General features: G+C 40.1%; 1 protein-coding gene across 3 annotated transcripts; it reads left to right on the top strand.

Moving 5' to 3' along the window:
- The first annotated feature begins 389 nt into the window (after window positions 1-389).
- On the top strand, window positions 390-24,891 carry LOC121860621 (calpain-B-like). Of its 3 annotated transcripts, none has more exons than XM_042357863.1 (13): window positions 390-583; window positions 5,446-5,733; window positions 14,653-14,832; window positions 15,112-15,181; window positions 15,663-15,780; window positions 16,896-17,030; window positions 17,346-17,514; window positions 17,883-18,002; window positions 18,908-19,213; window positions 21,844-22,008; window positions 22,186-22,375; window positions 22,740-22,939; window positions 23,898-24,891. In XM_042357863.1, the coding sequence occupies exons 2-13, from the start codon at window positions 5,569-5,571 to the stop codon at window positions 24,111-24,113; spliced, it is 2,034 nt and encodes a 677-aa protein (XP_042213797.1). In that variant the 5' UTR covers window positions 390-583; window positions 5,446-5,568; the 3' UTR covers window positions 24,114-24,891. The 3 variants fall into 3 exon arrangements, with proteins under 3 accessions (XP_042213797.1, XP_042213796.1, XP_042213798.1); XM_042357862.1 differs by lacking the exon at window positions 390-583 and adding an exon at window positions 3,900-4,159; XM_042357864.1 differs by lacking the exons at window positions 390-583; window positions 18,908-19,213 and adding an exon at window positions 3,923-4,159.
- Window positions 24,892-26,177: the final 1,286 nt, after the last annotated feature.

Genomic DNA, 26,177 nt, shown 5'->3' with positions numbered 1-26,177 from the left:
CTGAGTAAGTAATTTTAGAAATAATAAGTGTTAGAAAAAGTGAAGTTAATTGCGCTGCACTAACATTAGCAATATGATATTATAAACGAATTAATAAAGTTAAACTGTATGAATTAATCTGTGAAATTTCAGCTGTTTTAGATTCATATCCCTCAGGTAAAGTGGCTTAGGTTGTCACAAACAAATCATTATTGCTGTAAATGATATAGAAATTTAGAAGGAAAACGAAAAATAAAGGTTAACAGTGGTGTGGTGTGGCATGGCCCTGTACTTCCCCCAGCTGGCCTTCACGCGTGTGGTGACACGGCCTTTTTTCCAAGAGTGACGTCACGGCACCTCTAGGAAGATACTGTACCGACTGAGTGATGAAGCATCCACTGTTTAACGTTTTCACACTCCCCGACCCGCCAAGCGTAGCATGTTTAACTCGACGCCAAAAGAGTAAACGACGTAAGGGGACCTATACACGAGCAGTTTAAACACCCAAGAACACAGCATTACCAGAAGTAAAACAGCCACCGCCATCCACAAACACATCAACCAACGGAATTGCAGTATTCAGTTACCAGAGGACAGCATTGCGGTAAGTGTTGTCCCCTTAAGCTGTACGTGATTGTTTATTTTTATTGAATTTGCCGCCCAAACGGCTAGTAAGCTGATAAGTGGCGAATATGATAAAAAAATCTATACTGTGTATACGAGACTTTATGTACTGCCAGGAGGTTGTGAAACAAATGTGTTACCCCATAAGCGTGAAGAAGAACGGTGGTTATGGGAACGTTTTCTTTGACTTTTACTTTTACTTTTATCTTCTTCACCACTGATCGGCTCGCTAGCCGCCCGGGCGATCGGTCACGTCTCTGTCACGCACTGTTGGCAAATACTGGGCATGCACCAGCTCCTGAATGTACCTGAACCTGCTCCAGTGTTGGTCAAGTCTTCTCTTGAAAGAGCTCACACTCGGTGCCGTCACAACACTCTCTGACTTTTCCTGGGAGAAAGTGAAATAAATTGGAATAAATGCAAAAAGTGTTCGTCATCCTTCTTCAGTGAACGCATTGAGATGTTTGATGATATTTTTTGTCGTTAACGTAACAGTAAACTTTTCCTACCCTACAATGAATACAATGTGTGGTGACAAAACTGCTGCCAGTGTTTACCGCGAATTTTAATACTGCATAGTGTCTTGTGCCTACAGGTTCTTGTTAGTATTTAAGTGATATGTTGTACTTTAACCTAACACAACCTTAACTAATTCCCGTAGAAAGACAGAGTGGTTAATCAACGGTTTAAATTAGCTGGGGTGAAAAAATTAGAGGTAGACAAGATAAGTACACAAGGGGAAGATAAACGGCAGAGGGTTCAATCAATCAATCACTGGCTAGTGACAGGGGTAAAGGAGGTTAATCTCTGGGTTTGGCTGTGTAGTTAATGAACTCGTCAGGGTGGGTGAACAAGAGTTATATCCTCGAGTGGTGAAAACCTGACACAGTAGACAACTTTCTGTGTCCAGATATTCAAGCGTATAATTTACACTGTTTAGTTGTTACACATTTCATAAGACGATTATACACGTGGGGAATATATTGACAAAAGTGTACGTAAAAAAAATGTAAATACTGACCCCGATGTCCTTTTCTGAGGTGGAGGGTGATGTGCGTGTTAGCCAGCAGCCTCACGTCACGTGCACCATGTAAACTCAGTAGTACAAAATCTTGTATAACAAATATGAAATTAGTCAGAGGCTAGTGTATACCGCCTTTAGAAGCTTGGTTCTCCTCCCTGCAGTTATGGGGAACAAAATCTCAGGTGCGAGTTGAGACTATGACGCGCATCACTTAAGAGTAAAGGCTAGAAACAAAACACTTATACAAGGGACTGACTACATTACAGTTTTTGAGGCAATGTGAGAAACTCTATTACTTTCAGATTTGTCTTATTATTTAATAATCAACACTTACAAATATGGACGTTCACATCTAGTGTAACTAGGATAAACAAAGAACTACTTTACTTGTTGGCACTCGTCAGCTGCACCTCAACACACGCACACACCAAGAACGTTGACCAGTTAGATAAGAAAAAGTGGACACATGGCTGGCTAAACTCATCTAAAATTAATTTATTGTTTAATGTGTTGAGGTGATGCCAAACCCACACCTGACTGACTGTCTTTTGGCCAATGGGAACAACTTGACCTGGACAAAACTCTTGTTGATAAAAGGTTAAGTTGTGGCCAAGACTCACTGAAATAATGGTTGTTATGTAGTGGATTCCTCCCCTACAAACGCTTGTCGCTGTGTAGCCGACCCCGCGAATTCCCCAGTGTATGCCTCGTGGTCTAGGTCAGCCAGCGCCGCCTTACATGACGGAGGTCAACTATTAAGCCACGCCTACCTCCGCTATATAAGACCTGACCTCGTGGTGACCTCTCTCTTCTACCTACACCAACCAGCAAGCAACACCTCCTCCTCCTCCTGCCTGGCGGCCCTCGCTCCCGCCGGCGAGCATGGCGACCCACAAGCTGGTCCTCCTCTGAGCATCCTCACCAACCAGCTCTCTCTACATCACGCTTGTAACCACGCTGCCTTCCCAGCACCAAGCTGCACTGTACATCCAAAACAATATGTAAACAGAGAGCGCATTGTGAGTGTCCTTTCTCCATCCCATCCTGAATACGAACCAACAACCCGTACCCCACAGTAACTCATCAGGTCCTCGGTGCGTGGCTCAGATATGTCGTCTGTGTGTGTGTGTGTGTAAAGCATTAATTGTCCTTGTTTATGTATAATGTTCAATGTGTCAATTAGTACTAAATTAACACACTAAATAACTACTGTCGATCTACAAAAGAACAATAGTTCCTGTTGAAGTTGTTGATCACTTGCTTAACTTTATAGCTTCATAAATAATAGACTTCAATTAGGGAAGTCAGTGTTGGCAATAAATGAAATAGGTCTCTCCCGTTCACTCCTTCAGGAGTACTTAAAGGTTCAGAAAACGCATTCAAATTTGTTACTCCAGAGGACATCTGTTTGTGTACATACGCCATGTACCTGTAGGTTTATGCTAATTGAATAGTTAAAAGGTAATTAATAAAACCAATTTGGAGATAGGATGTTACCACCACTACCACCACCCGTTATGCACACAGGGAAACAATTAAAACCACTGGATTTAACTTGTGTTGTACAGCCTTAATAAACACTCCGCTCATAACTACTGTACTATCATCAGTGCATCATTGATCCGCTGGAGCATAACTACATGTACTCAGATCTTCATTACATACACACACGCCACACATAATAAATTAAAATGTAGTAATTACTGTCACTTTCGAAAATAAAGTTACTAGCTCTTGCCACAACCACACAGACAATCCTCCACGTTGGTGACAGCCATGAAACCCACTAACCCGGTGCTTGTGGACGATCCTCAGGTATTCCTTAATCCACACTGCCTTAAGTGTCTCCACCCTCCCTCCCTCCCCCTCCCTTCCGCACTATGTTGAGATCAGGTAACATCGGTGGAGTGAGGGAGGTGTGTGGATGATGGAGTGTGGTAGTGGAGTCTGGAAGGTGTGGCTCTACAGTTAATGGATGTGCTGGGTATGTCTTGGCATGGGAGGGGGACGAGGTTAACTCCTGAGGTTAAACATTTGAGCCACAACACGTCGCCTAGGTGCCACTGCCACATATTAGAGTGCCACACTTCGTCACGCTCAATAAAGTTGCTGTGTATTCTCGGAGACACATCTTCCTGGCAACCAATAAACTTCCGTGAAAGTGATCTATTTTGTGCTCGTGGCTCCGAAGTTTCCTAGCTGGCAGAGTTCTGTTCTCTTGTTCTGAATCAGTGGGATTTAGATAATGATCGGGGAAGTCGGTGAGCGATAACTCACCGTGTTTTAAGGATCAGCTTTACCCGCGAATCTACTCAAATCCCGAGAAGCGTTTCCCCGTGTCAGTTCCCAGTACATCTGCGATACAGTTTTCAGCGGGCACTGGTGCCAAGGCTCTGAGTGAGGGACATGGAAGTGAGACTCACCATTGCCACCCCAGTTACTATCCTCGCGCCCTGCCTGCCGCACCTCTCACAGTCCTGTGGAAACTATATCATATATCAGTGCAAAGCTTCTGAAACTTAAGTGCATTAAGTAAGTTCACTAATTAAATGTCTAAAGTGTTTGTGTGCATTTATTTAAACAGGTATTTATTGATTTATTTTATATATTAGATGAACTCTGAAACTTGTAACAACAGCCCGGGGGTCCAGAGAGCGACACTCAGCGAGAAATAAAGTTCGCGCCACTAGTATCCTCACCACAACATTGTACCTGAGTGTCAGAGGAGAATGATTTAAACTCAACATTTCGCAAAAGTTCATGAGAAAACCGTAATTATGGATAACTATATGATAATTCGATAAGACCAGAAGTGAAGGAGAGAGTTGTGTTAGGTTAATAAAGTAGATTTGTATAGAGGTGTCGTGTGCCATGACTCAACAAATATACAGGGGGGGGTATGTATCTCCACTTCTGGGTGATACTTTCTTAGTTCCTGCCGTTCTCAACTTCTGTACATTAAGTTGGATATATGAAGTTGAAGGTAATTTTTCCCATTCTTAAAGTTAAGTCATAGGAATGTTTTGGGTCCAGATTCTCAAAGATTCTAACCACGTGTATTATTGTCTTTAACAGGGGATAACATCTCTGTTTACGCTAGCCTCAGTGTGAGGTAAAAATTTACGTAACTGAGTATTTTTTCCTCTTCTAATTGCGCAGAAAACTAGAATTTCTAAGTCCGAGTCCCTAATCAAGTTTCTATTTATATATATCCTGTATAATCAGTGCAGTCAGATTGTTTCCAGACACCAGTTTTGTTAAAATAAATCACAGGTTTTGGATCTTGGTGGTAACGACATAGAAGCTGTCGCAGTGTGCGAGTGGTGTTGGGTTTAATGTGTCATTACTACCAAAAGTTTCCTAATTATATATAGGTTTTTTCAGTATATTATTCCAGGCATATTATGTCAAATAGATTTACTTATGTCGAATAAGACTAAAAATTACCCAAAAAGTTTAATTTTCAGGCGTTCGCTTACTGTCAGCTGGTGGACCGTTATAATGTCAACAAACATGATGTGGGAGTGTTGCTGTCAGAGTAAACAATTCATTTTAACATACACCTGACACTCGTAACCGATGTTTAGAAAGTGTTTTGTAAAATACCGGCCGTCACATCTTTCGAAACTACGAAAATTAAGTAATTAAAAAAGATCACATATCTCTGACGTGATTAGTGTCCCCTGACTCAGATCTATGTTGTGAACATGAGCAGTGAGTACAGTATGTTTACCTGGGTATGTTTGTCTGTGTCGTGGAATATATCTCTACATCACGCAGTCACTTTCGTAATAATATAACGTGTCTTTTCTTTCCAGTCACACTTCCATCTTGAAGATCTCAACACCACCTCGAGCTGAACATATAGTGAAGATTTGTTACTAAAGTACCACCAAAATTTATTGAGGCGAGTGTGTGGTTAAGTGAGGAGCAACAACAGGATGTCGCTTAGTGAGGTGGTGGAGGATCAGAGTGTGTGGAAGCCAACGGAGGACCATGACAGTCACTGCCGCTGCTACAAACGGGAGGGCCACGGCCACATGGTGGACGGCATAGAGTCCGTCTCCCTTCAGAAGTCTACCTACTACAGCCGCGTCAGTAATGATGTAAGTATTACTCCTTCACCACTCCGGTCACTAACACCCAATCAGTCAGTAAGCTAGAAGAACATGACATTGTTGCCCTCCCATAATGTAACCGACGACTTGTATAGAGCCATGATATTGGTCTACCTGTAATTTTCATAAGTTATAAATCTGATAATATTTAACATATGAACATAAGAATGGAGGAGACTGCAACGGGTCAATTGACCCAAACCGGGCAGTCCCATTTACACCCAACCATCACTCATATATCGATCCAACCTATGTTTGAAGCTATCCAGCGTATTCGAGTTAATGATGATGTTTTGTAACTTGTTCCACTCGTCCACTACTCTATTTCCAAACCAATGTTTACCTATCTCGCGTCTAAATCTAAATTTGTGTAATTTAAAACCATTGTTACGAGTTCGTTCCTGGTTGGATAGTTTGAGTTTGATAGGAATGATTTTGGGGAATATATTGTCATAACAGCGGTAAAAAGCTCTTGAGTAAGTGATCATACTCGGCCTATCAGATCAGGCTGGGGAAACAGTCACTCACGATACATATAAAAGGTAAAACGAAATTGGGTGAAGGGAAGAATTTTTTTTTTACGGGGATTAGCCCACCCGGGCACAGGTCACTGACCCATATCGGGGCCTGGGGGGCGAAAATGTAATAATAATAACAATAATAATTAGTTGATAGTAAATAAAAACAAAAATAAAATAAATAAAATAAAATAATAATAACAACACTAATAATAATAATAATAATAATAAAGAACCATAAAGCAATAAAAAAAAGAAAAGTATTAATAGTGAGAAACAATATTTGTATGTTGTGTTGTCAATAGTAAGAGAAACAATTGAGACCCTACAATTGTGTGTAAATGAGGCAGAAAGTCAGATCAGCAACCTGGGACTTGGTCACAATTTTTGTGATGCCATATGGCAGCAGGGTCTACCATTCGACAATACATTATGCTTCCAATATCTTCGCTGTTTGGTAGCTGCCTACTACCTACAACCTTAAGTTGCTCCAATCTTACGACACCGTAATTGCTGGTCTTGAGATATTATGGGACCCGGTTTCTGTCGTTACAATAATTATTCTTTATACTGTGCTGTACAGTGTGAGAGGGTCGTTAGTGGGCAGCGTTTACCAGGATATGGCCAAAAGGGGGTCCGAGGAGGCCACTGTAATATTAAAACTTGAGTTGCTTTACGAAGTTCACCCAAACATTATGTAGGTCTGCTTTGTGTCAGGTTTTAAGTGATATACCTCGCAGGTAAAAATGCTCTTTGTCTCGGAAACTTTAAATATTGCCTTAAATAAATCATAGTACTGTATGTAGTTAGCCCAGTGCTTGGTGATCGGGTGTGGTGACGGAGGCGGCGAAGATGTACCATGCCAGAGGAATGTCAAGGGCAGGTATGCCAGACACGGCCATCTCACCCTCTCCCCAAGTCTGTAATAACATCTCCACACCTGGACAAGTTATCAAATCACAATAAGATATTCTCTGTTGTTTTAAACACAAAACACGCGTTTAACATTAATCTTCACTGTATAGCGCATTAAAGTGCGGCGCGTAGAACAACCTCATGCACTACACGTATTGGAGGAGGGGAGGGAAGGACCCACCCGCCCAGACATCTCCCCACTCAGGTGATCCCACGCCAAAGGACACCACCATCGCTGTTTGTTGACTTTGTCGTCAAACCCAAGCACGGATTCTTATTTTCGTCTATGTTATGACTTCAGCTAATCCCAAGTTACTGTGGGTCTCCGGGATGCCTAGAACAAGTCTGCATATCTGTACACTCATTTTTGTGCTCATCTGAAAACGAAGAAGTTAGCGGGTAATTGGAGTAAACAAAACACGATATAAAGGCGCATTACGGAAGTTGGAGCTGCTAATCATCCAGGTTTGATAACTGTCCACTTGTCCAACACCGCTATAGATAAATGTATTACGCAATGTTATTTAGGTAATTCAGAGAACAATTTTATAATAGCATTGTTTCTGCTCTCACGATATTAGTAATGAGGTGAACATATACTGTTATAGAGTGTGTGTGTGTGTGTGTGTATGTGTGTGTGTTTACATGGCACCACGAGAAAGTGCCTAGTTTTGCCCTTGGTTGACTCGTTTACTTTTGCAGTAGGTGAGAAAATCGCCCTAATCACACCTCTGGATAAGGCCCTGAATATACACAGTATTTTTATGGTGTTTGAGCAGACAGTGAGGTGGAGATAAAACATTTCCGACTCAAGCCTCCTGACCATCCTCACCAGCTGGGATGTACGTGTTTAACTCGGGAAGGTTCAGGTTAGGTTAAGTTAGGTTAGGTTAGTATGACCATTGTAACTTGCACTGCCATGTGTTACTGAGGTAAGGTCAGGTCAGGTTAGGTTAGTATGAACATTGTGACTTGTACTGCCATGTGTTACTAAGGTAAGGTAAGGTTAGGTTAGGTTAGGTTAGGTTAGTATGTGTTACTGAGGTAAGGACAGTTGGGCCGCCACTAAACCAAGGCAGTTCGGGTAACAATAGTGTCCCGGGTTGCCAACTGCTACACAACTCGCCGCATATTTGGGCTGAGGCTTCATGAGGCCTGGTTGGGGTGACACAGAGCACTGTATGTGTTGTATTGTACATTATCTAAGATGGTAACGTCTCCATGAGCCTCAAGGTCAACCCCAGGACGTGGTTTAGCGTTAAGAATATTTCAAGTTTGTATCTGTTAATACGACACAGCCTTGAGTATCTCGTGGTGTTGTTGGCTGGAGAAGCTTACCGAGGCTTTAGCAGTAGACGTTGTGGGTTCACTAAGTGTCCATAGTTACAACTAGGCTTTGTAGTTTATTAATAAGTGTTTTTTTATATATATGTCGACAAAGCTCACCCACTACCCCTGGTTTATCTCCAGTCTTCTTTTAGTAAGTGTAAATCAGCTGCTTTATTGAAGTACGGTCCAGCTGTACAGTACAGTACAGTAAAGTACAGAATAGTTCAGTACAGTACAGTACAGTAAAGTACAGTGCAGTGCGGTACAGTTCTGTTCTGTCCACGCCACCTTCCTCCTCACTGTATGCATTAAACAAATATAGTAACTAGTGCCATGCTTAAGGTAGCTGAGCTCTGACTTAAAAAGTGTCACCGTGTGTTCAGCACAGACGATAGAAGTAAGGGACGCTGGCTGAGTAACACAGGTGCTGCCTCACTGTGCCAGAATCATGTGCGGTCCAGAGTGAGTACAACTGTGGTGCCAAGCTCAGTCACCACCACTCGTGCCACACAACACCACTGGCACCACACCATACCACTAGAACAAAACACCACCACTGGCACCACACCATACCACTAGAACAAAACACCACCACTGGCACCACACCATACCACTAGAACAAAACACCACCACTGGCACCACACCATACTACTAGAACAAAACACCACCACTGGCACCACACCCTATACCACTAGAACAAAACACCACCACTGGCACCACACTATACTACTAGAACAAAATGACTACCACTGGCACCACACCATACCACTAGAACAAAACATCACCACTGGCACCACACCATACCACTAGAACAAACACCACCACTGGCACCACACCATACCACTACTAGAACAAAACACTACCACTGCACCACACCATACCACTAGAACAAAACACCACCACTGGCACCACACCATACCACTCAGAACAAAACACCACCACTGGCACCACACCATACCACTAGAACAAAACACCACTGGGTACCACACTATACTACTAGAACAAAACACCACCACTGGCACCACACCATACCACTAGAACAAAACAACACCACTGGCACCACACCATACCACTAGAACAAAACACCACCACTGGCACCACACCATACCACTAGAACAAAACACCACCACTGGTACCACACCATACCACTAGAACAAAACACCACCACTGGTACCACACCATACTACTAGAACAAAACACCACCACTGGTACCACACCATACCACTAGAACAAAACACCACCACTGGCACCACACCATACTACTAGAACAAAACACCACCACTGGCACCACACCACCGCACTAGAACCAAAACACACCACTGGCACCACACCATACCACTAGAACAAAACACCTACTGGCACCACACCATACTACTGAAGACAAAACACTACCACTGGCACCACACTATACTACTAGAACAAAACACCACCACTGGTACCACACCATACCACTAGAACAAAACACTACCACTGGCACCACACCATACTACTAGAACAAAACACCACCACTGGCACCACACCATACCACTAGAACAAAACACTACCACCAGCACCACACCATACCACTAGAAACAAAAACACCACCGCGGCACCACACCCGCACCACTAAGAACGAAACACCACCACTGGCACCACACCATACCTAGAACAAACACCTGCTTCAGCACCACACCATACCACTAGAACAAAACACCACCACTGGGTACCACACCATACCACTAGAACAAAACACCACCACTGGCACCACACCATACCACTAGAACAAAACACACCACTGGCACCACACCATACCACTAGAACAAAACACCACCACTGGCACCACACCATACCACTAGAACAAAACACCACCACTGGCACCACACCATACCACTAGAACAAAACACCACCACTGGCACCACACCATACCACTAGAACAAAACACTACCACTGGCACCACACCATACCACTAGAACAAAACACCACCACTGGCACCACACCATACCACTAGAACAAAACACCACCACTGGTGTGATATCACAATGGTGTATTACACCAGTGTTGTTGCGTGAAATAAGATAATGTAAAATGAAGATTAGAAGGGAAAGTTAAAATAAAATAATAAAAGCATCGAAGTCATATTAAAGAGAAGATTGAACTCTAAAGAGACGAGTAACGAGATAATTAATAATAAACAAAAGAAAGAAGAAAGAAGTCAAAATACAAACAAAACCGCCAACTGCTTCTGTCAATCACTGTGGCACGTAGACGAGGGAGTCAGAAATAAGAGAAAATGCGCTGGTTCGTCGTAACTGGTGACTGGAGCCTCAAACAATAGTAACGACCGACGTGAGAGTATTACCTGTACACCACTTATCGTCGTGGGAAAATCGTCCGGTAACTTCCGGTGAGTTCCCGTCTGGTTCCTCTATGGTACGTTCATGACTTACCGCGGCCACCGTCTGCTATGCTGTAACCACCTGTCGTTGTCTTATATGAATGTAGCCAAACATTTATCCGCAAGACACTTTCTTTTTAACATAGATTTGCCTTGAGTTATAGACGCGGAGTATTCAATGCGTTTAGGAATGAGAATTCAAGCGTAACAAAAGTAAAAAGCGGTGCACTAATATGGGAAGTGCCGCGCCACTTCTAAAGTCTTCGCTCAGGGAGGTAGAGGTCAGCCACAATTTCTGGGGAAGTCTAGCGAGGGCGAACAACCGCTTTTATGCAGCCCTGTCATCCCGGTTCCAATTTTCCTGAAATCTTGGAAAATCGAATCTGTGAAATCATCACCCACGAGTATGCCTTGCTGTTCCGGGCTCACCAGCTGAATACCGTGCTTATTTCAAAACGAACGCAGGTGTATTTTCACGTTTTCATACACCGATAATCCTTCAAAACGAACAAACGCGTTCGTTAATAAGTTGATGTGACAAGTGGGTGTTTGTTAAACACTTACATTAGAAACGGGTATTATAAAATGGTGCACGATAAGGATATATTTATGTAGAGATTATAGAATGGCGATAAATGCAGGCTGCAAAAGCAACTGCTGCAACTTTATCAAACCAATTCGATCTCTTTCGTGTTTTACCGAAAACGGGAAATTCTCCGGACACTTTTACCAGTGTGACGAAAACAAATAGTGGTCTCTTGTTTTTTTATGATGTTTATCACAAGTTGTCGAATATTGAGATAATGTCAAATGTATACAAAAGCTTATGTCGCTTGGAGTATACTGTAACTTAGTTAAGGCGCCCACACACTATCAAATATGTTTGTCAAACATGGTGTTTCATCATACAATTTGAGAGTGTCTGGGCAAGTTTGAATATGTTTGAAGAAGATTAAACAAGTTTGATATTTTCTCGTCCAGCACGACGTTTGTCAAACATGTTGGATAGTGTGTGGTAATGTATGATCAATCATGCTGAGTCGAGTAGCAGTAGCTATGGCGAGCGCACGGAACTCTCACGAGTTTTGGAGAGAGTTTATTGAACTTTATAAGCAGTTTCCATCATGGTGACAAATAAAAAGTGAAGATTACAAGAATATATCTCTTATACAAGAATATTATGGGAAGTTAGTGAAAAATGTGAAAGAAATTATCCCTACTGCGACCAAGGCAGTGTACTATGAGTCTTTGTATGGTATCTCTCAGATAGTGTCCTCTTTTTTATGTATGTCACTTTCTCCAACAGTTCAACGAAAGTTTCATTATCCATTCTCAAAAAGTTCTTATAATCTTGAGATGATACCACTAATAGGGCGTTGTGAGAGAACTTGGGTCTTTTTCTCTGCCATTCCTTCATCCATAATTTCTTTTTCGTTTTTTCTTTGAAGTCTCTGTTTCAAAAGCAATATAATAGTAATACAGGCTGCCTCCTTACTCATGCTGTCACCCAGTGGTGAGGCGACACGTACCCGACACCAACTGAAGTTTGATCATTCTAGTTGTAAAGTGTGTGGCGATGTATGATGCATGATCAGACATCATTGACAAACATATTTGATAGTGTATGGGCGCCTTAGCTGCTTGAAGGAAAGAGTAAGTTTCTTACGGTGAATTCTCTCGTAACTGAGGATGTTAATCGGTTAACACAGAAATTATAACAAACAATAGTTGAAGGAGAAGCAGCTTCAGCTAAAAAACTACAACATATCGAAAGAATCATTATCTTAATTTTGTATAAATAATCTACCAGTGTGGCGGACGCTCGCCCCACAAGGGGTCACAGCTCAAGATTGAAGAAGCCGCAAGTCCAGAAAACTGTGAGGGCAAACTTTTTTGGAGTGAGGGTTGTAAACTCTTGGAACAATCTACCAGAGAGTGTTGTGACGGCACCGAGTGTGAGCTCTTTCAAGACCAGACTTGACCAACACTGGAGCGGGTTCAGGTACATTCAGGAGCTGGTGCATGCCCAGTACTTGTCAACAGTGCGTGACAGAGACGTGACCGATCGCCCGGGCGGCTAGCGAGCCGATCTTTTGGTGAAGAAGATAAATGAAAAGGAAAAGTAATCAGAGACGTGACCGATCGCCCAAGCGGCTAACAAGCCGATCAGTGGCGAAGAGGATAAAAAAAAAAGGTGACGCTACAGAGTGAGAACTCATTGAAGACCAGACTTGACCAACACTGGTGCAGGTACAGATACGTTCTGGAGCCAGTAACATGCCCAGTATTTGCCAACAGTGTGTAACAGACGTGACAGACCGCCCAAGCGTTAGACGGCGAAGAGGATAAATGTGAAAAGATAATATTGTACATTATTATGAAATTTATATGTTTTTGTGACTGGTGGTATTTGATGTCAATTACATAGACAGTAACGGGGATTTCATTTGGGGGGCTCCAACCTTGGCCACTCACCCTCCCACCCTGTCTTTGGGGGTAATTACTGTATCGACGTCCCAAATTTACTCCTAAAGGGGGTTTGACTGATAAAAAATAAATAAAATAAAATATTACACACTTCATGGTAGCAGCCTCTGGGAGGTTGGCCGGGTGCGTCCTGCTTGTGTGACCTCGTTAACTCAGTCATGACATTATCTGTATCAATATGAACGTCCCTGTGCCAACCCTGTCAGCCCCGGGTACTTCATTATGGCTTGTGTGTTGGTATAGCAGTCTTATGGTCTGCATCAGAACTGAGGCTGATTTAGGTGGTAGGCTTAACAAAACATACTGACTCAGGTACTGCAGTTCATGTTTACTAACATTATAATTGTATTACTGTTATCCTCTTCACCGCTTCAATATTACACTGAATTATATCATAACTCTTAGTGAATTTAGAGATAATTTGTCTTTACTCGGGTCTTTGTATCATAATTATGGACAAACATGTATTGTATGTTACCAGGATCTGTCTTTGGTGCTGCCTGTACGTGTAAAATGAACTTACCATACATTTTACTCTTTAGATTACACCAGTCACCCCTTTAATTCAACAAGTCACCCCTCTAATTCAACAGCAGTTATCCCTCTAACACAACAGCAGTTATCCCTCTAACACAACAACAGTCACCCCTCTAACTTCTTGACTGTGACGTGCTGGGGGAAAAGAAAGTGAATATACAAACAACAACAACAACATAAACAAATTAATCGCGACAGTTTTAACTTCCAAGGAAAGTATGTTGAAGATTTTGTAAATTTTGCCGCAATGGTTAATTACAGCGACGTAATATATTTTGAGGTGTGAGAGGGATACAGTACCACTCCCTCCCCTCACAATATAACCTGTTGTCTCGTCCTTCCTCCCTCCCGTGTCATCCTGTCTTCCTCCCACCAACTAGAGGTGGCCATGCCGAGGTAAGGCGGCCAGTGATCTGTGTAGGATACCTCCATTGGTCTTGATAATTTGTCAAGGGTTATTTTGAAGCCCAGTACAGTACTGGCTTCCACAGCTTAGGCTGGTAGACCGTTCCACAGGTCTACCAGCCTCTGTATGAAAAATGATTTCCTTATGTTCGTCCTGCATAAGATGTCGAGCTTGTAGTCATGTGCCCTCGTGCCATCCTTATCTAGATTTGGAAAGTTTCAATGAGATCTGCCCTATTGTGTCTTGTCTGAAGGGTTGTTATGAATTGTTATATGAATTTAGTGTTTAAGTTTGGATTTTATGATTTAATTGATGTATAAACAGAGGTGTTCCTTCCATAGTACACCCAGAAGCGGATAGCCAAAGGTGGGTTGAAGATCCCCAAGAAGGGGTTCAGGACTCTGCGAGATGAGTGTCTTAAGAGCAGTAAGTTATACGAGGACCCTGAGTTCCCAGCCAATGACTACTCTATCAACTTCAATGGCGTCACCCGCAGAACCTATGTTTGGAAGAGACCTCACGTAAGGATTTTTAATCCATATTTTCAGTATATTTGTTCCAATTTAATAAAAATTTCTCGGTAATGTACGGTCTTGCTTAATATCAATAAATACAAAATGGCTGACATCTTTATCTCCTGACACTGGAAAACTTTTGTATTCCTGTTATTACTCGGATGGCTCGGGATAATTTGTAATGTTTGATTTACATTTACTGATATCTTGATACCAATGCTTAACATTGTGCATCCATCTTTCTCTTTTGGTTCTATCTTCAACCACTGGTATTTTTATTCCCAGGAGATTACAAAGAATCCACGTTTCTTCATTGACGGTGCAACACGGTTTGACATTCAACAGGGAGAACTTGGTGAGTGTTGATATTCGCATTTCACCGTCAGTATTACTGCTAGTGATGCACTTGTCTGACACTGCTCTATTATTTACCTCATCACCTTAAGGTTTCTGTATAACTCTTGATCCTTCCCATACAAAAATGAGACAAATACAGTATATACAGTACAGTACTTTAGATAATACCTGTACATGTATCGTATTGGTACCCTGTATAGGTAATTTCTCTTCCAGTTCTCCTTTTTTCCTTGTATCTTTCATTTTGTGTGTGTGTCTTTTCCATGTGAATGTTGACTGATGTTAGTTCTTCTTTCCTTATATTTTATTACTACAAAGGGTGGGATATTTCAAGTGATGCCTCACAACATATGGAATTAGTCAGTAACTGAAAGGTTTACCTAACTGCTGTACTAATTTATTATAAATATTTAAATCAGGAAATGTAAGTACAACCTGTATGTGTAAGAATAAGACATAAATTTCCATTACTTTTTCAGGTGACTGTTGGCTCTTGGCTGCAGTATCTAATCTGACCTTGAATCCTCAAATGTTCCATGCGGTGGTACCAAGAGACCAAGGATTCATTGATCTTTATGCAGGCATCTTTCATTTCAAGTAAGTCCAAGTCATTAAATTTGTATGGTTAAAGATAAACTGTACAGTACTGTACTACTGTTAAGTAAATTGCTCTTTTATATTAATGACAAAAGTCTATCTTCCAAATATAGTATAAAATAGGCATAAGTTTTATAAACATTGAATTCAGGCATAGGAACACCCATCACTTATTTACTTATCCTCTTCACCCCTGGCCAGCTTACTAACCATTCGGGAAATTCTCTGTTTCACACTGTTGGCTAATATTGTACTGGGCACACACTGGCTCCTGAATTTGCTTGAACATGTGCCAGTATTAGTCAAGTCTGGTCTTAGATAAGGTCACATTAGATGCTGCCACTGTACAACACTTAATGCTTATTGTAGTTATTAATCTTTGTTAATTTTGCATTAAATTAAATTAAATCAAATTTGGAAATGGAGGCTTACCTCCCCTCAACCTCAATCCTGCTTTATCAACTTGTCTCTACAGAACTGTCAGAAACTTGCAGAAGAGGTTATGAATCTTTAATAAAGTCCTCTTAAGGATCATCCAGTGATGAGTCATAGCTTTTGTTGATATGAACTTTGTGTTTAGCGTAATAAAAACAAACTGAGTTATTCTTAGTTCAATACACTTCAACTTATTTTGTTTTTATGGTGATTAGCCCACTCGGGCACAAGTCACCGACCCACATCGGGGCCTGGAGGGGCGAAAACATAATGAGCCATAAATAAATACAGAAATGGAAAATAAAACTAATCAAGAGTGAGGAATGATTTACTGTACATACATTATATGTTGTGTTGTCAAAGTAAGAGAAACAATTGACTCTCTGCAATTGTGTGTAAATGAGGCAGAAAGTCAGATCAGCAACCTGGGACTTGGTCACAATTTTCGTGATGCCATATGGCAGCAGGGTCTACCATTAGAGAACACATTATGCTTCCAGTATCTTCCTAGGCAGTAGTACCTCCCTGTTTGATAGTTCTGGCTTCCAACTGGAGTAACAGCTCTCTCTACCCCAAAAGCCGACTAAAAATTATGTCAATGTGACACGCTTTCACTCAAATTACCACCATTAAGTTTGTACTGTACTTTACTTTGACAAATTCAGTGTTGTTTCTTACAGATTCTGGCAGTATGGGAAGTGGCAAGAGGTGGTGGTGGATGACAGGCTGCCCACATACAATGGAAGGCTTGTATTCATGCACTCAAAGACTGAAAATGAATTTTGGTGTGCTCTTTTTGAGAAGGCATATGCTAAGTGAGTACAGTACCATTTTGCCTGCTTAACATTAATTTTAATGGGAGGAATATTCTGTACTGAAAATTTTAGGAATTTAGCTGGACTCTTGTATGATCAGTTTACTTACCAATAAGTAAAGGCAACTACATCAACTGCAGTTGTATTACACTGTATTGCACTGTACTGTACATTGAGACATATGAATACTGTTCAATATAACAAACACTGTACTGTACTATACTGGAATTTTAATGTGAAGTATTCAGTTACAGTTACTCCATGTTTTACTGTAGAGCTGTCTTGAAGATATATATATTTTTTCATAACATACAGGTTATATGGAGGATATGAATCACTGCGTGGCGGCAACATTAATGAGAGTATGGTTGACCTGACAGGAGGTGTGGTGGAGATGATTGATCTTCGTAATCCACCACCCAAATTATTTTCCACCTTGTGGAAGGCTTACCGTAGAGGTGCTCTCATAGGCACTGCTATAGAGGTACAGTAAACCAGTAAACTAGTTGTGTGTGTATATATATATGCACAGTTGAAACTATTTTAATTAAATTTCCTGCTACATCTCCAAATAGTATGGAGGAATTCAGAGACTTAACGTACAGTAAGTTGGAAATCGTATTTTTTCAAATTCTGTAACCAGCCTCTGGTTATAATAGCTACTCTGCAAAACAAATTATTGTGTGTTCATCTATTTACTTCAGCTTCAGGTGAAAGACAAGGCAGTGACAGCTGTAGCCACTGATTTCTTGAAGGTTTTACACCAGTCAGTTTTGTTGTAAATGTATTTAGAATACGATAAGATGAATTTATAAGAGAATTAAAATACCTAACTCGTTTTGTATTCCTCAGCCCGACCAGTCAAACATACAGGCAGAGAGCATCCTCAGTAATGGCCTTATAATGCGTCATGCTTACTCCATCACCCGCGTTACTACAGTAGATATTAAGTCTGTTGTCTCCAGATTGCAGGTGAGTCTTTCCTTCCCATACACTTAACCCCACCTATACAATATGAGGCGTACTACTCAAGGAAAGCTCCTGTTACTATATTTGCTTCACTGTTTACAATGTGGAAACAAAATGAGTATAAGAAATTCATTGTATTTCACGTGGAGTGCACACACACATTGCTTTTAGATGTTTGTCTTAACAAGCCAGCATTCCCTAAAAACAGATTAATAAATTCTGTGAATGAATTACGCTGTTAATATGACAGCAGATTTTATACTCAGAAAGATTTTTAGCTTCATTAATGCTGTATTGTGTTAGTTGTCTTATTTTAGTACAATGTATTCTTAATACTATACCAAAAGTTGCTGAATTAATATCAAAATCTTATATCCGGTTTGTTAAAGACAATAAGATGTTAAAGATATCTGTATTGTTTTTAATGCACATGGGGCCTTTTGAAAGGAGTCATCTGTGTTTTGTGATTGTCTTCTCATTACAGTAATTGGCTTGTTTTAATAATTAGATTTGCACAGCTTAATAATTTGATGAATTTTTATTGTGTTTTATTAAATATTAAACTGTACTGTATATTGTACAATAATAACTACATTAGCTTTCCAACCCTTGCATGAAAAACTGGTGCTATTTATGGATACACTTTTCTGACATGTTGTGTTTCTTTATAAGAAAGTAAAGTTCTGTACCTAGTTTGAGAAATTTTGCTAAATCCATGAATGGCAACAGTCTGTCACTGCAGAATTTCATCCCCTTGCATATGACCATGTACTTTTGTGAGAGTGATTTTGTCCAACATCTGGCAAGGAAATACTGTAGATTCATTAAGGCAATTTGGTACTCCTTTACTCCTTCAAGATAGCTTAACCTTTCACATCCATTCCTCAAACGAAAAATTTAATTTACAGGAAAAGACAAATGTCACACCCTCAAACCATCCTCACCTCCAGGGTGCCCTGGCAACCATGAATAACCATTTTATTGGTGTGCCTTCTGCTGTGGATGTGATCTCATGCTCTGTGGATGTGTCTAATGAGAAGAAAAGTATCATAGACTCAACCACATCTCACCTGCAGAGTGCCCTGACCATCATTAATAAAACCCTCTTTGGTGCATCTTCTGTTGAGGAGAGCTCGAGCCCTGTGGGCATGTCTCCCCTTTACCAGACCCTAGCCTCCCTAACCAACTGGAATTTAGGCTTGGCTTTCCCTGAGGTCAGTGTGGAGGTATTATGTCAGTTTTCTGTCTTTAACAATAATCACAAGTATTAACCCTTTTTAATTTGACTAAATTTTTACCATTGGGGTTAATAATGTATAAAATACATTAATTATAAGAACTCTTCTTTAGAAGCTTCAGTGTTTCATGCTTTATTGTCAATTAAGAGGTTTGTTGGGCTCTCATATATATTTTGATATCTCAAAATGCACCTTGAGACAGTATTTCTAATTCAAAAAAAGAAAGATTAAAAAGGTTGAATTGCAGTTATGGTAATACTGTACACGTATTTCTAATATTTTTAAGGCGACTAATTTTCATTAACCTATCTTTATCATGCATATATAAATGTTAACTGTATTTTAAATTATGATAGAGGACAGCAAGATATTTTGGAGTGTGATGACAAATGGTTTCTCTCTTGTACTGTACCAGAATCATGTCATGACATGCATTTACTACACATCTTTGACTGGACATGTTATATCTGTAGAAACAACAGAAACTGCCAAACAATTGCTATACTCATAATTCTAATCATCGTCATGAATGTTTTACAGCCATTTTCCACACTTGCGTGAGTTAACCACTATTACCTGATGGCAGCTCTCCGTGCTGCACAGTCTCTTGCAGTCTCTCTTGTCAGCTTCCTAACTGTAATATAATTTCTTAACAACCTCTCCCCATGTAATTCTTGACCTACCCCTGGCTCTCCTCCCCTCCACATTTAGACTCGTGCATCTCTTGACCCAGTTGGTCTCATACATTCTCTCCACATGTCCAAACAATCTCAGCCTTGCCAAGCATGTTACTCTAGTAGAAGAGTAGACAACAACAACAACAAAAATACAACAGGAGAGCACGTACTGGTGGTGTTGGTCACAGAAGAACAATGTTAGTCAAGGAAAAACAATGGAAAGATGACATTTTAATATAATCTATCATATCATTTCTCTGCCACTTATCAGTTTAATATCTGTTTGGGCAGTCGGTCTGCTCTTTGTTACGAACCTTTGTTGTCCAGTGGTAAGGTCTTCTTGTTCCACTAAAGTCACAGATGAAATACATGACAGAAACAACAATCAACTATTTACTAATTCTCAGCCCAGGTCACTTATTTATTTTTGTTAGAATACCTGTACTGTACTACAATGATAATTTTATTGGACTAAAAAGGTTTTGAAAAATTTATTAAACTTAGAAATGATAGAAATTATTCTGTTTAAATACATACAGCATTTGTAAAGATAACTTCCAGCATTGTTGTGAATTTATGAAATCAAGTGATAATACATTACCTTTCCAGTATTAGTGAAACATTACCTAAGAAGGATCAGATTCACCATAAATTTACCAGTGCTGGGAGGTGAATTTTTATTACTTTTACTTACTTTTATCCTCTTCACCACTGATCTGCTCGTTAGCTGCTTGGGCGATCAGTCACGTCTCTGTCACGCACTGTTGGCAGGTACTGGGCATGCACCAGCTCCAATGTTGGTCAAGTCTGGTCTTGAAAGAGCTCATCACTCGGTGCCGTCACAACACTCTGGTAGATTGTTCCAAGAGTTCACAACTCTCACTCCGAAAAAATTTCCCCACACACTTTTCTGGACTTGTGGCTTCTTCAATCTTGAAATGTGACCCCTTGTGGGGCGAGCGTCCGCCAGCTCCAAGTAAGGACACTCAACTGAGTAGTGCCCTTTGAGATGCTTATACACCTCAATTAGGTTGCCCCTTGCCCGTCTGTAGTATAAGCTAGGCAAGTTCAGGCGCTCCAATCTCTCAGGGTAGTTGAGGTGCCGAAGTGCAGGCACCAGTCTGGTGGCCCTCCTTTAAACATTTTCAACCAACTGACAGTCCCTAGCATATCTCGGGGACCAGACGGGGTGACAGTACTCCAGATGGGGAAGCACTTCACTCTTGAAGATCGTTACGAGGGACAGACCGTCTAGATATCTGAACGACCTTCTTATAAGACCCAATAATTTATTTGCCTGATTTACCTTCTTCTCGCAATGGCTCAAGAACTTGAGCTCATTGTCAACATACACAACAAGTGACATTGAGTCTCACCAGCCACTTCTTTGACCATTCTTGGAGCCCACAGAAATCCTTCTGCAGCTCTTCACAGTCCGCTTGGTTCTTCATTTACCAAAATAACTTGGCGTCATCGGCAAACATTTATATGGAGGAGTGTACAACGTCAGGCATGTCATTTATGAAACAAACAAACAACAGTGGGCCCAATACACTGCCCTTTGGTACCCTGCTTGTGACAGGTACAGATGATGATTTCGTGCCATTAATCATCACACACTGCTTGCGGTCATGTAGAAAGTCTTCTATCAACGCTGGGACATTTCCCCAAATTCCGTACCCTTCTAGTATAATTTTCAGCCTTTCGTGGGGTACACTGTCGAAAGCCTTGGCAAAATCTAGGTATATATTGTCGATATTACCACCCCGTTCCAGAATATCGGCCCAAATATCCAAATGTTGTATTGTTATACAGTACAGTATAATACAGTATATAGTGAGACTTTCTTATAACTAGTACATGTACTGTAATTATTATTATGGGTGTCAGAGTTGTAGATAACGTTTTTATCTCTGAACGCTGTTGTAGGGCAAGGCTCAACTAATCCGTCTGCATAATCCTTGGGGCAATGAAGCTGAATGGAAAGGTTCGTGGAGTGACAAGTCTCCAGAGTGGAATTCTATCACTCCTGAGGAGAAGCAACGTCTTAAACTCAACTTTGAAGATGATGGGGAGTTTTGGATGAGTTTCCAGGTAGTGTATTGATTAGAAAATTATCTTTGTTAGTATTCCTCACATGTTAAGACCATAATCTCATGTACTGTACTAATGTTATGCTTGTGGCTATACTATACTGGTGTATTTTTATACTGTACTGTGCCCATGCTTGTCATGTATGCTTGAATAATAATTTATGATCCTCACAATCAGGACTTTGCATCAAATTTCACCACAGTTGAAATCTGTGATGTCACCCCAGAAGTGTTTGATCATGATGATAGTGATGATGAAAATGGTAACACAAAGATGGAGGAGTCGGCACCAAAGAGGTGGCAGATGGTGATGTACGAGGGGGCCTGGGCTGCACACCATAGTGCTGGTGGTTGCAGAAACTTTATTAGTAAGTTATTTATCAATTTATTCAATATCTCTTTATGTGACTGACAAATTTAAGATATTCTGTGTTTATCAGATGACTATTGCTATGTAGTTACAATTAGAGCAACTTTTAGTTTGACATAGTGTTTTATCTCTTTATCTATATTAATTTGATTATTTCCAGAATGTTGAATCATATCAAGCCTTTGCTGCCATATAGCCAAGGTTGTTACTATAGTAGAGTACAGGAAAGAGAGTTGTGCAAGTACAGTACAGTAGTATTTTAATTCTTGGAGGAAACTGTACACACCATTTTTGGATTAGTTATGGATACCATATTAAATGAATTTGTACTGCCTGTCACTGTCTAATCTTTAATATTTCAGACACATTTGCAAGCAACCCACAGTTTACAGTGCAGCTGGAGGATCCTGATGATGATGATGATGATGATGATGATGATGATGACGATGATGATGATGACAGAGGTCAATGCACCATAGTTGTCTCTCTTATGCAGAAGAATGTCAGACAACTCAAACGCTATGGAGTTGACTATGTCCCAATTGGCTTCACCATATATGCGGTACAGTATTGTATATATTATATGAAATTAATCTTCTGGTATTTTCAGGAATTTAACACAAGTTGGCATGAATAAATGTTAAATATGATTATGGTAAGGAGGCATAAAATGCAGCACTGACCTTGAAGTCTCATATACTGTACTGTACTGTATAGCCAAATGTGGATGGAGCAACTTCATATAGCCAATAAGGTTAATCAAAACACTAGCCCCAGAACCCTGACTAGTGACCGAGATCTAAAAAATTATAAAATTATGTGGTAAGCCATTGTCTTCATACCAGGCTTCCAAAGGCTGACCACAGGGTAAAAGGTACAGTATTGATATTTTAAAAAGGATGGCTTAAGAACTTTGCCGTTGAACATAAACACAGCTGCTCTAATACATTCATTTGTTATCTGATGTTGGCTATAAAGGAACAACACCCCAGATACAGTACACCTCAGTATTCAAAGGGAAGAAGGATGGAAGGAGCTTGATTCAGATTTGGTTGTAAAACAAGATTTCAGGATCAGTCCTCCTCAGACAGCATCAGTGATTTGATCTCTTTGATCACCCAAGGACTGTGGGTAAGTGGCTTAAGCTGTGTCCTTAAGAAACCACATTGAAAAAAAAAAAATCACTGGGAGTCTAGTCTGAGGGTCTTGGGAACATTATGTTATTCAAGTTCTCCAGACATTTATTGAATGAGAAAGTGGACATATTAAGTACTAAATAAATTTTTAATATTATAGACTATAAGTGTTCCATATAAATTTTAACTATTAAGTACTGTGATGTATATACTCTGACAAATTCAGCAAATAATAATAGTTACCTTTTTATGGGACAACCTGTATTTTCATAAATTTAAATATTCCTTCAGTGAATTACCGGGGTAATCCTCCAGTTCCAGTTTATGAGCTGTACAGTGTATGAAAACAGTGAAGTTAACAGATTTGTTATTTATTCCACACAGTTGCCAGCAAACATGCAGCCTGGACAAAAGCTGGACACAGAGTTCTTCAAGTACAATCCTAGCTTGGCAAAAGTACCATTTTTCCTCAATACTCGTGAATTAACTACTAGATTCCGTTTCCCTCCTGGTGCTTATGTCATCATCCCATCCACTTTTGAACCTGAAATGACTGGAGAGTTTCTCATAAGAATCTTTACTGAGGCTAAGAGAAGGTAAATTGTAATTATTTTTAAGTGACATATTAAGTCTCAGGATTTAGCAACAAACGCATGACAAAATACTACTGTACACTATCAAATAGATTTGTGTTTTATAGAATTTTATCTTAATTATTTACTGTACAAGTAAAAGCAAATGAGACAGTGAAAATATTTGTATACCGGTACCTTTAAAGTGAATAACTTTTATTCAAGAAGACAGTAATTAGAATGCTAATGATGGGCTGTGCAGTTTTGCATGGTGTCTTACTGTTAACCATAAAATATAGGAAGAACCTGTTATGGTATGAGAAAACATTTACAGTTTCTTATTAACTTTACCAGATTGACTCATAACCTAGTGATTTAGGTTCACTGTTACATACAGTACTGTATATTGTTGATGTACTTGTTGATTGTATGTCTTGGTGTGAACTTCACCTTTGTTTTGTTTATGCCTGAAGTTATCAGTGATACTGTACTGCCTTTTTACAGTTGATTTTCTTCATTTAGTGCCAAATATCCCATTTGTCTTTCTTATCACACCTCTAGAAAACAACTTTGTTACACAAGATGAATTTCCTCATGTAAGGAAAAGTCATTGAAACTGTTTGATACATATTGAATTATTTCAGTATTACTGCCTTATGAAACAGTATTTTCAATAATGTTTTAATAGTGCTTAAGAAACTGTAGCATGATGTTGTTTTATAAGTGTCACATTAGTTTTGCATAAGACAAATTGTTACAAAAAAATGTATATTTTAAATATGGTTGTAAATAAAAGATAAAAGCAAGGCTTGTTTAACTCTGATGCTATTTCTCAAGTTGATAACTTCCATTCAAGATAGAATTGGACTTCTAATTTTAAGTACCATTTTGTAAACACACAGGTCTAGTGGATGAACTAGTGTTGAGATTACCAGTGTAACAAATGTTAAAGGACGTACTGTACTGTTACCTTCCTCCATGATACATGTAAGTGAGATTAGTTGTATATTTAAGCACTGTAGTTGGTAGACAAAGAACATATAAACTTGTAGATAGAAGGAAGCACAGTACTGTATGGAGTATAATGTAGTAAAGCAACATTTAGACTTGTAGATAGAAGGAAGCCGCAGGGCCAGAAAACTGTGAGGGCAAACTTTTTCGGGGTGAGAGTTGTGAACTCTTGGAACAATCTGCCAGAAAGTGTTGGAAGCGAGATGTCACGGGTTCGATTCCTGGGCCGGTGGAAGTAGTTTGGATTTGCTTCCTAGCCCCCATTAGTCCCTGTTCACCAAACAGTAAAGTAGGTACCTGTTGTAAGTCGAAAGTTGCAAATTTGTATTCAGGGAAAGTTGTTGGAGCTTCCAATAACTTGATGACATAAACCACTGACTCTTCAGGCTTCTACGCCCTTGACTCTTCAGGCTTCTACGCCCTTAACTCATGAGACATAAAGGCAAGCATGAACTTAGCATGCTTCCCTGTTGGGCGCTGTAAACGCTTCTGCGCTTCACCTTACACAAGGATGTAGGGGAGTGCCCAATAAATAATAATAATAATAATAATAAAAAAAAAAAAGTGTTGTGACGGCACCGAGTGTGAGCTCTTTCAAGACAAGACTTGACCAACACTGGAGCGAGTTCAGGTACATTCAGGAGTCGGTGCATGCCCGGTACTTGCCAACAGTGAGTAACAGAGACGTGACCGATCACCAAAGCGGCTAACGAGCCGATCAGTGGATAATGTTGATAAAATTAAAAAATAAATAAATAAATAAATTTGGAGTATAATGTAGTAAAAGAAAATTCAGATGCCATGTGATGTCTTACAGAGAGGAGGAGTTTACGTCTTGGACCTTGTTCATTATGTTCTCTTGAAGATATTTGTTACCAGAGCGTTTCACATGCTAATTTTTGGCTCCTCAAGTGTGGAAATTGTCAGAGATCAACACAGAATAATTATTATCCCTTAAAATATCAGAATATAAATACTACAGCAGATTAAAGACTAAAGAACTGTAATGACTTTTGCCGTGTTCATCTGCCAACCAATCAGTTGCCTTGTTAAAAGCTGACTCTAGGTCTCAGGTGCTATG

The sequence above is a fragment of the Homarus americanus genome, unplaced genomic scaffold (assembly GCF_018991925.1).
Source record: "Homarus americanus isolate GMGI-L3 unplaced genomic scaffold, GMGI_Hamer_2.0 scaffold11150, whole genome shotgun sequence".
Classification (NCBI taxonomy): Eukaryota; Metazoa; Arthropoda; class Malacostraca; order Decapoda; family Nephropidae; genus Homarus; species Homarus americanus.
Note: the sequence above shows the minus strand (reverse complement) of the source record. Positions and strands in the feature narration are given on the sequence as shown.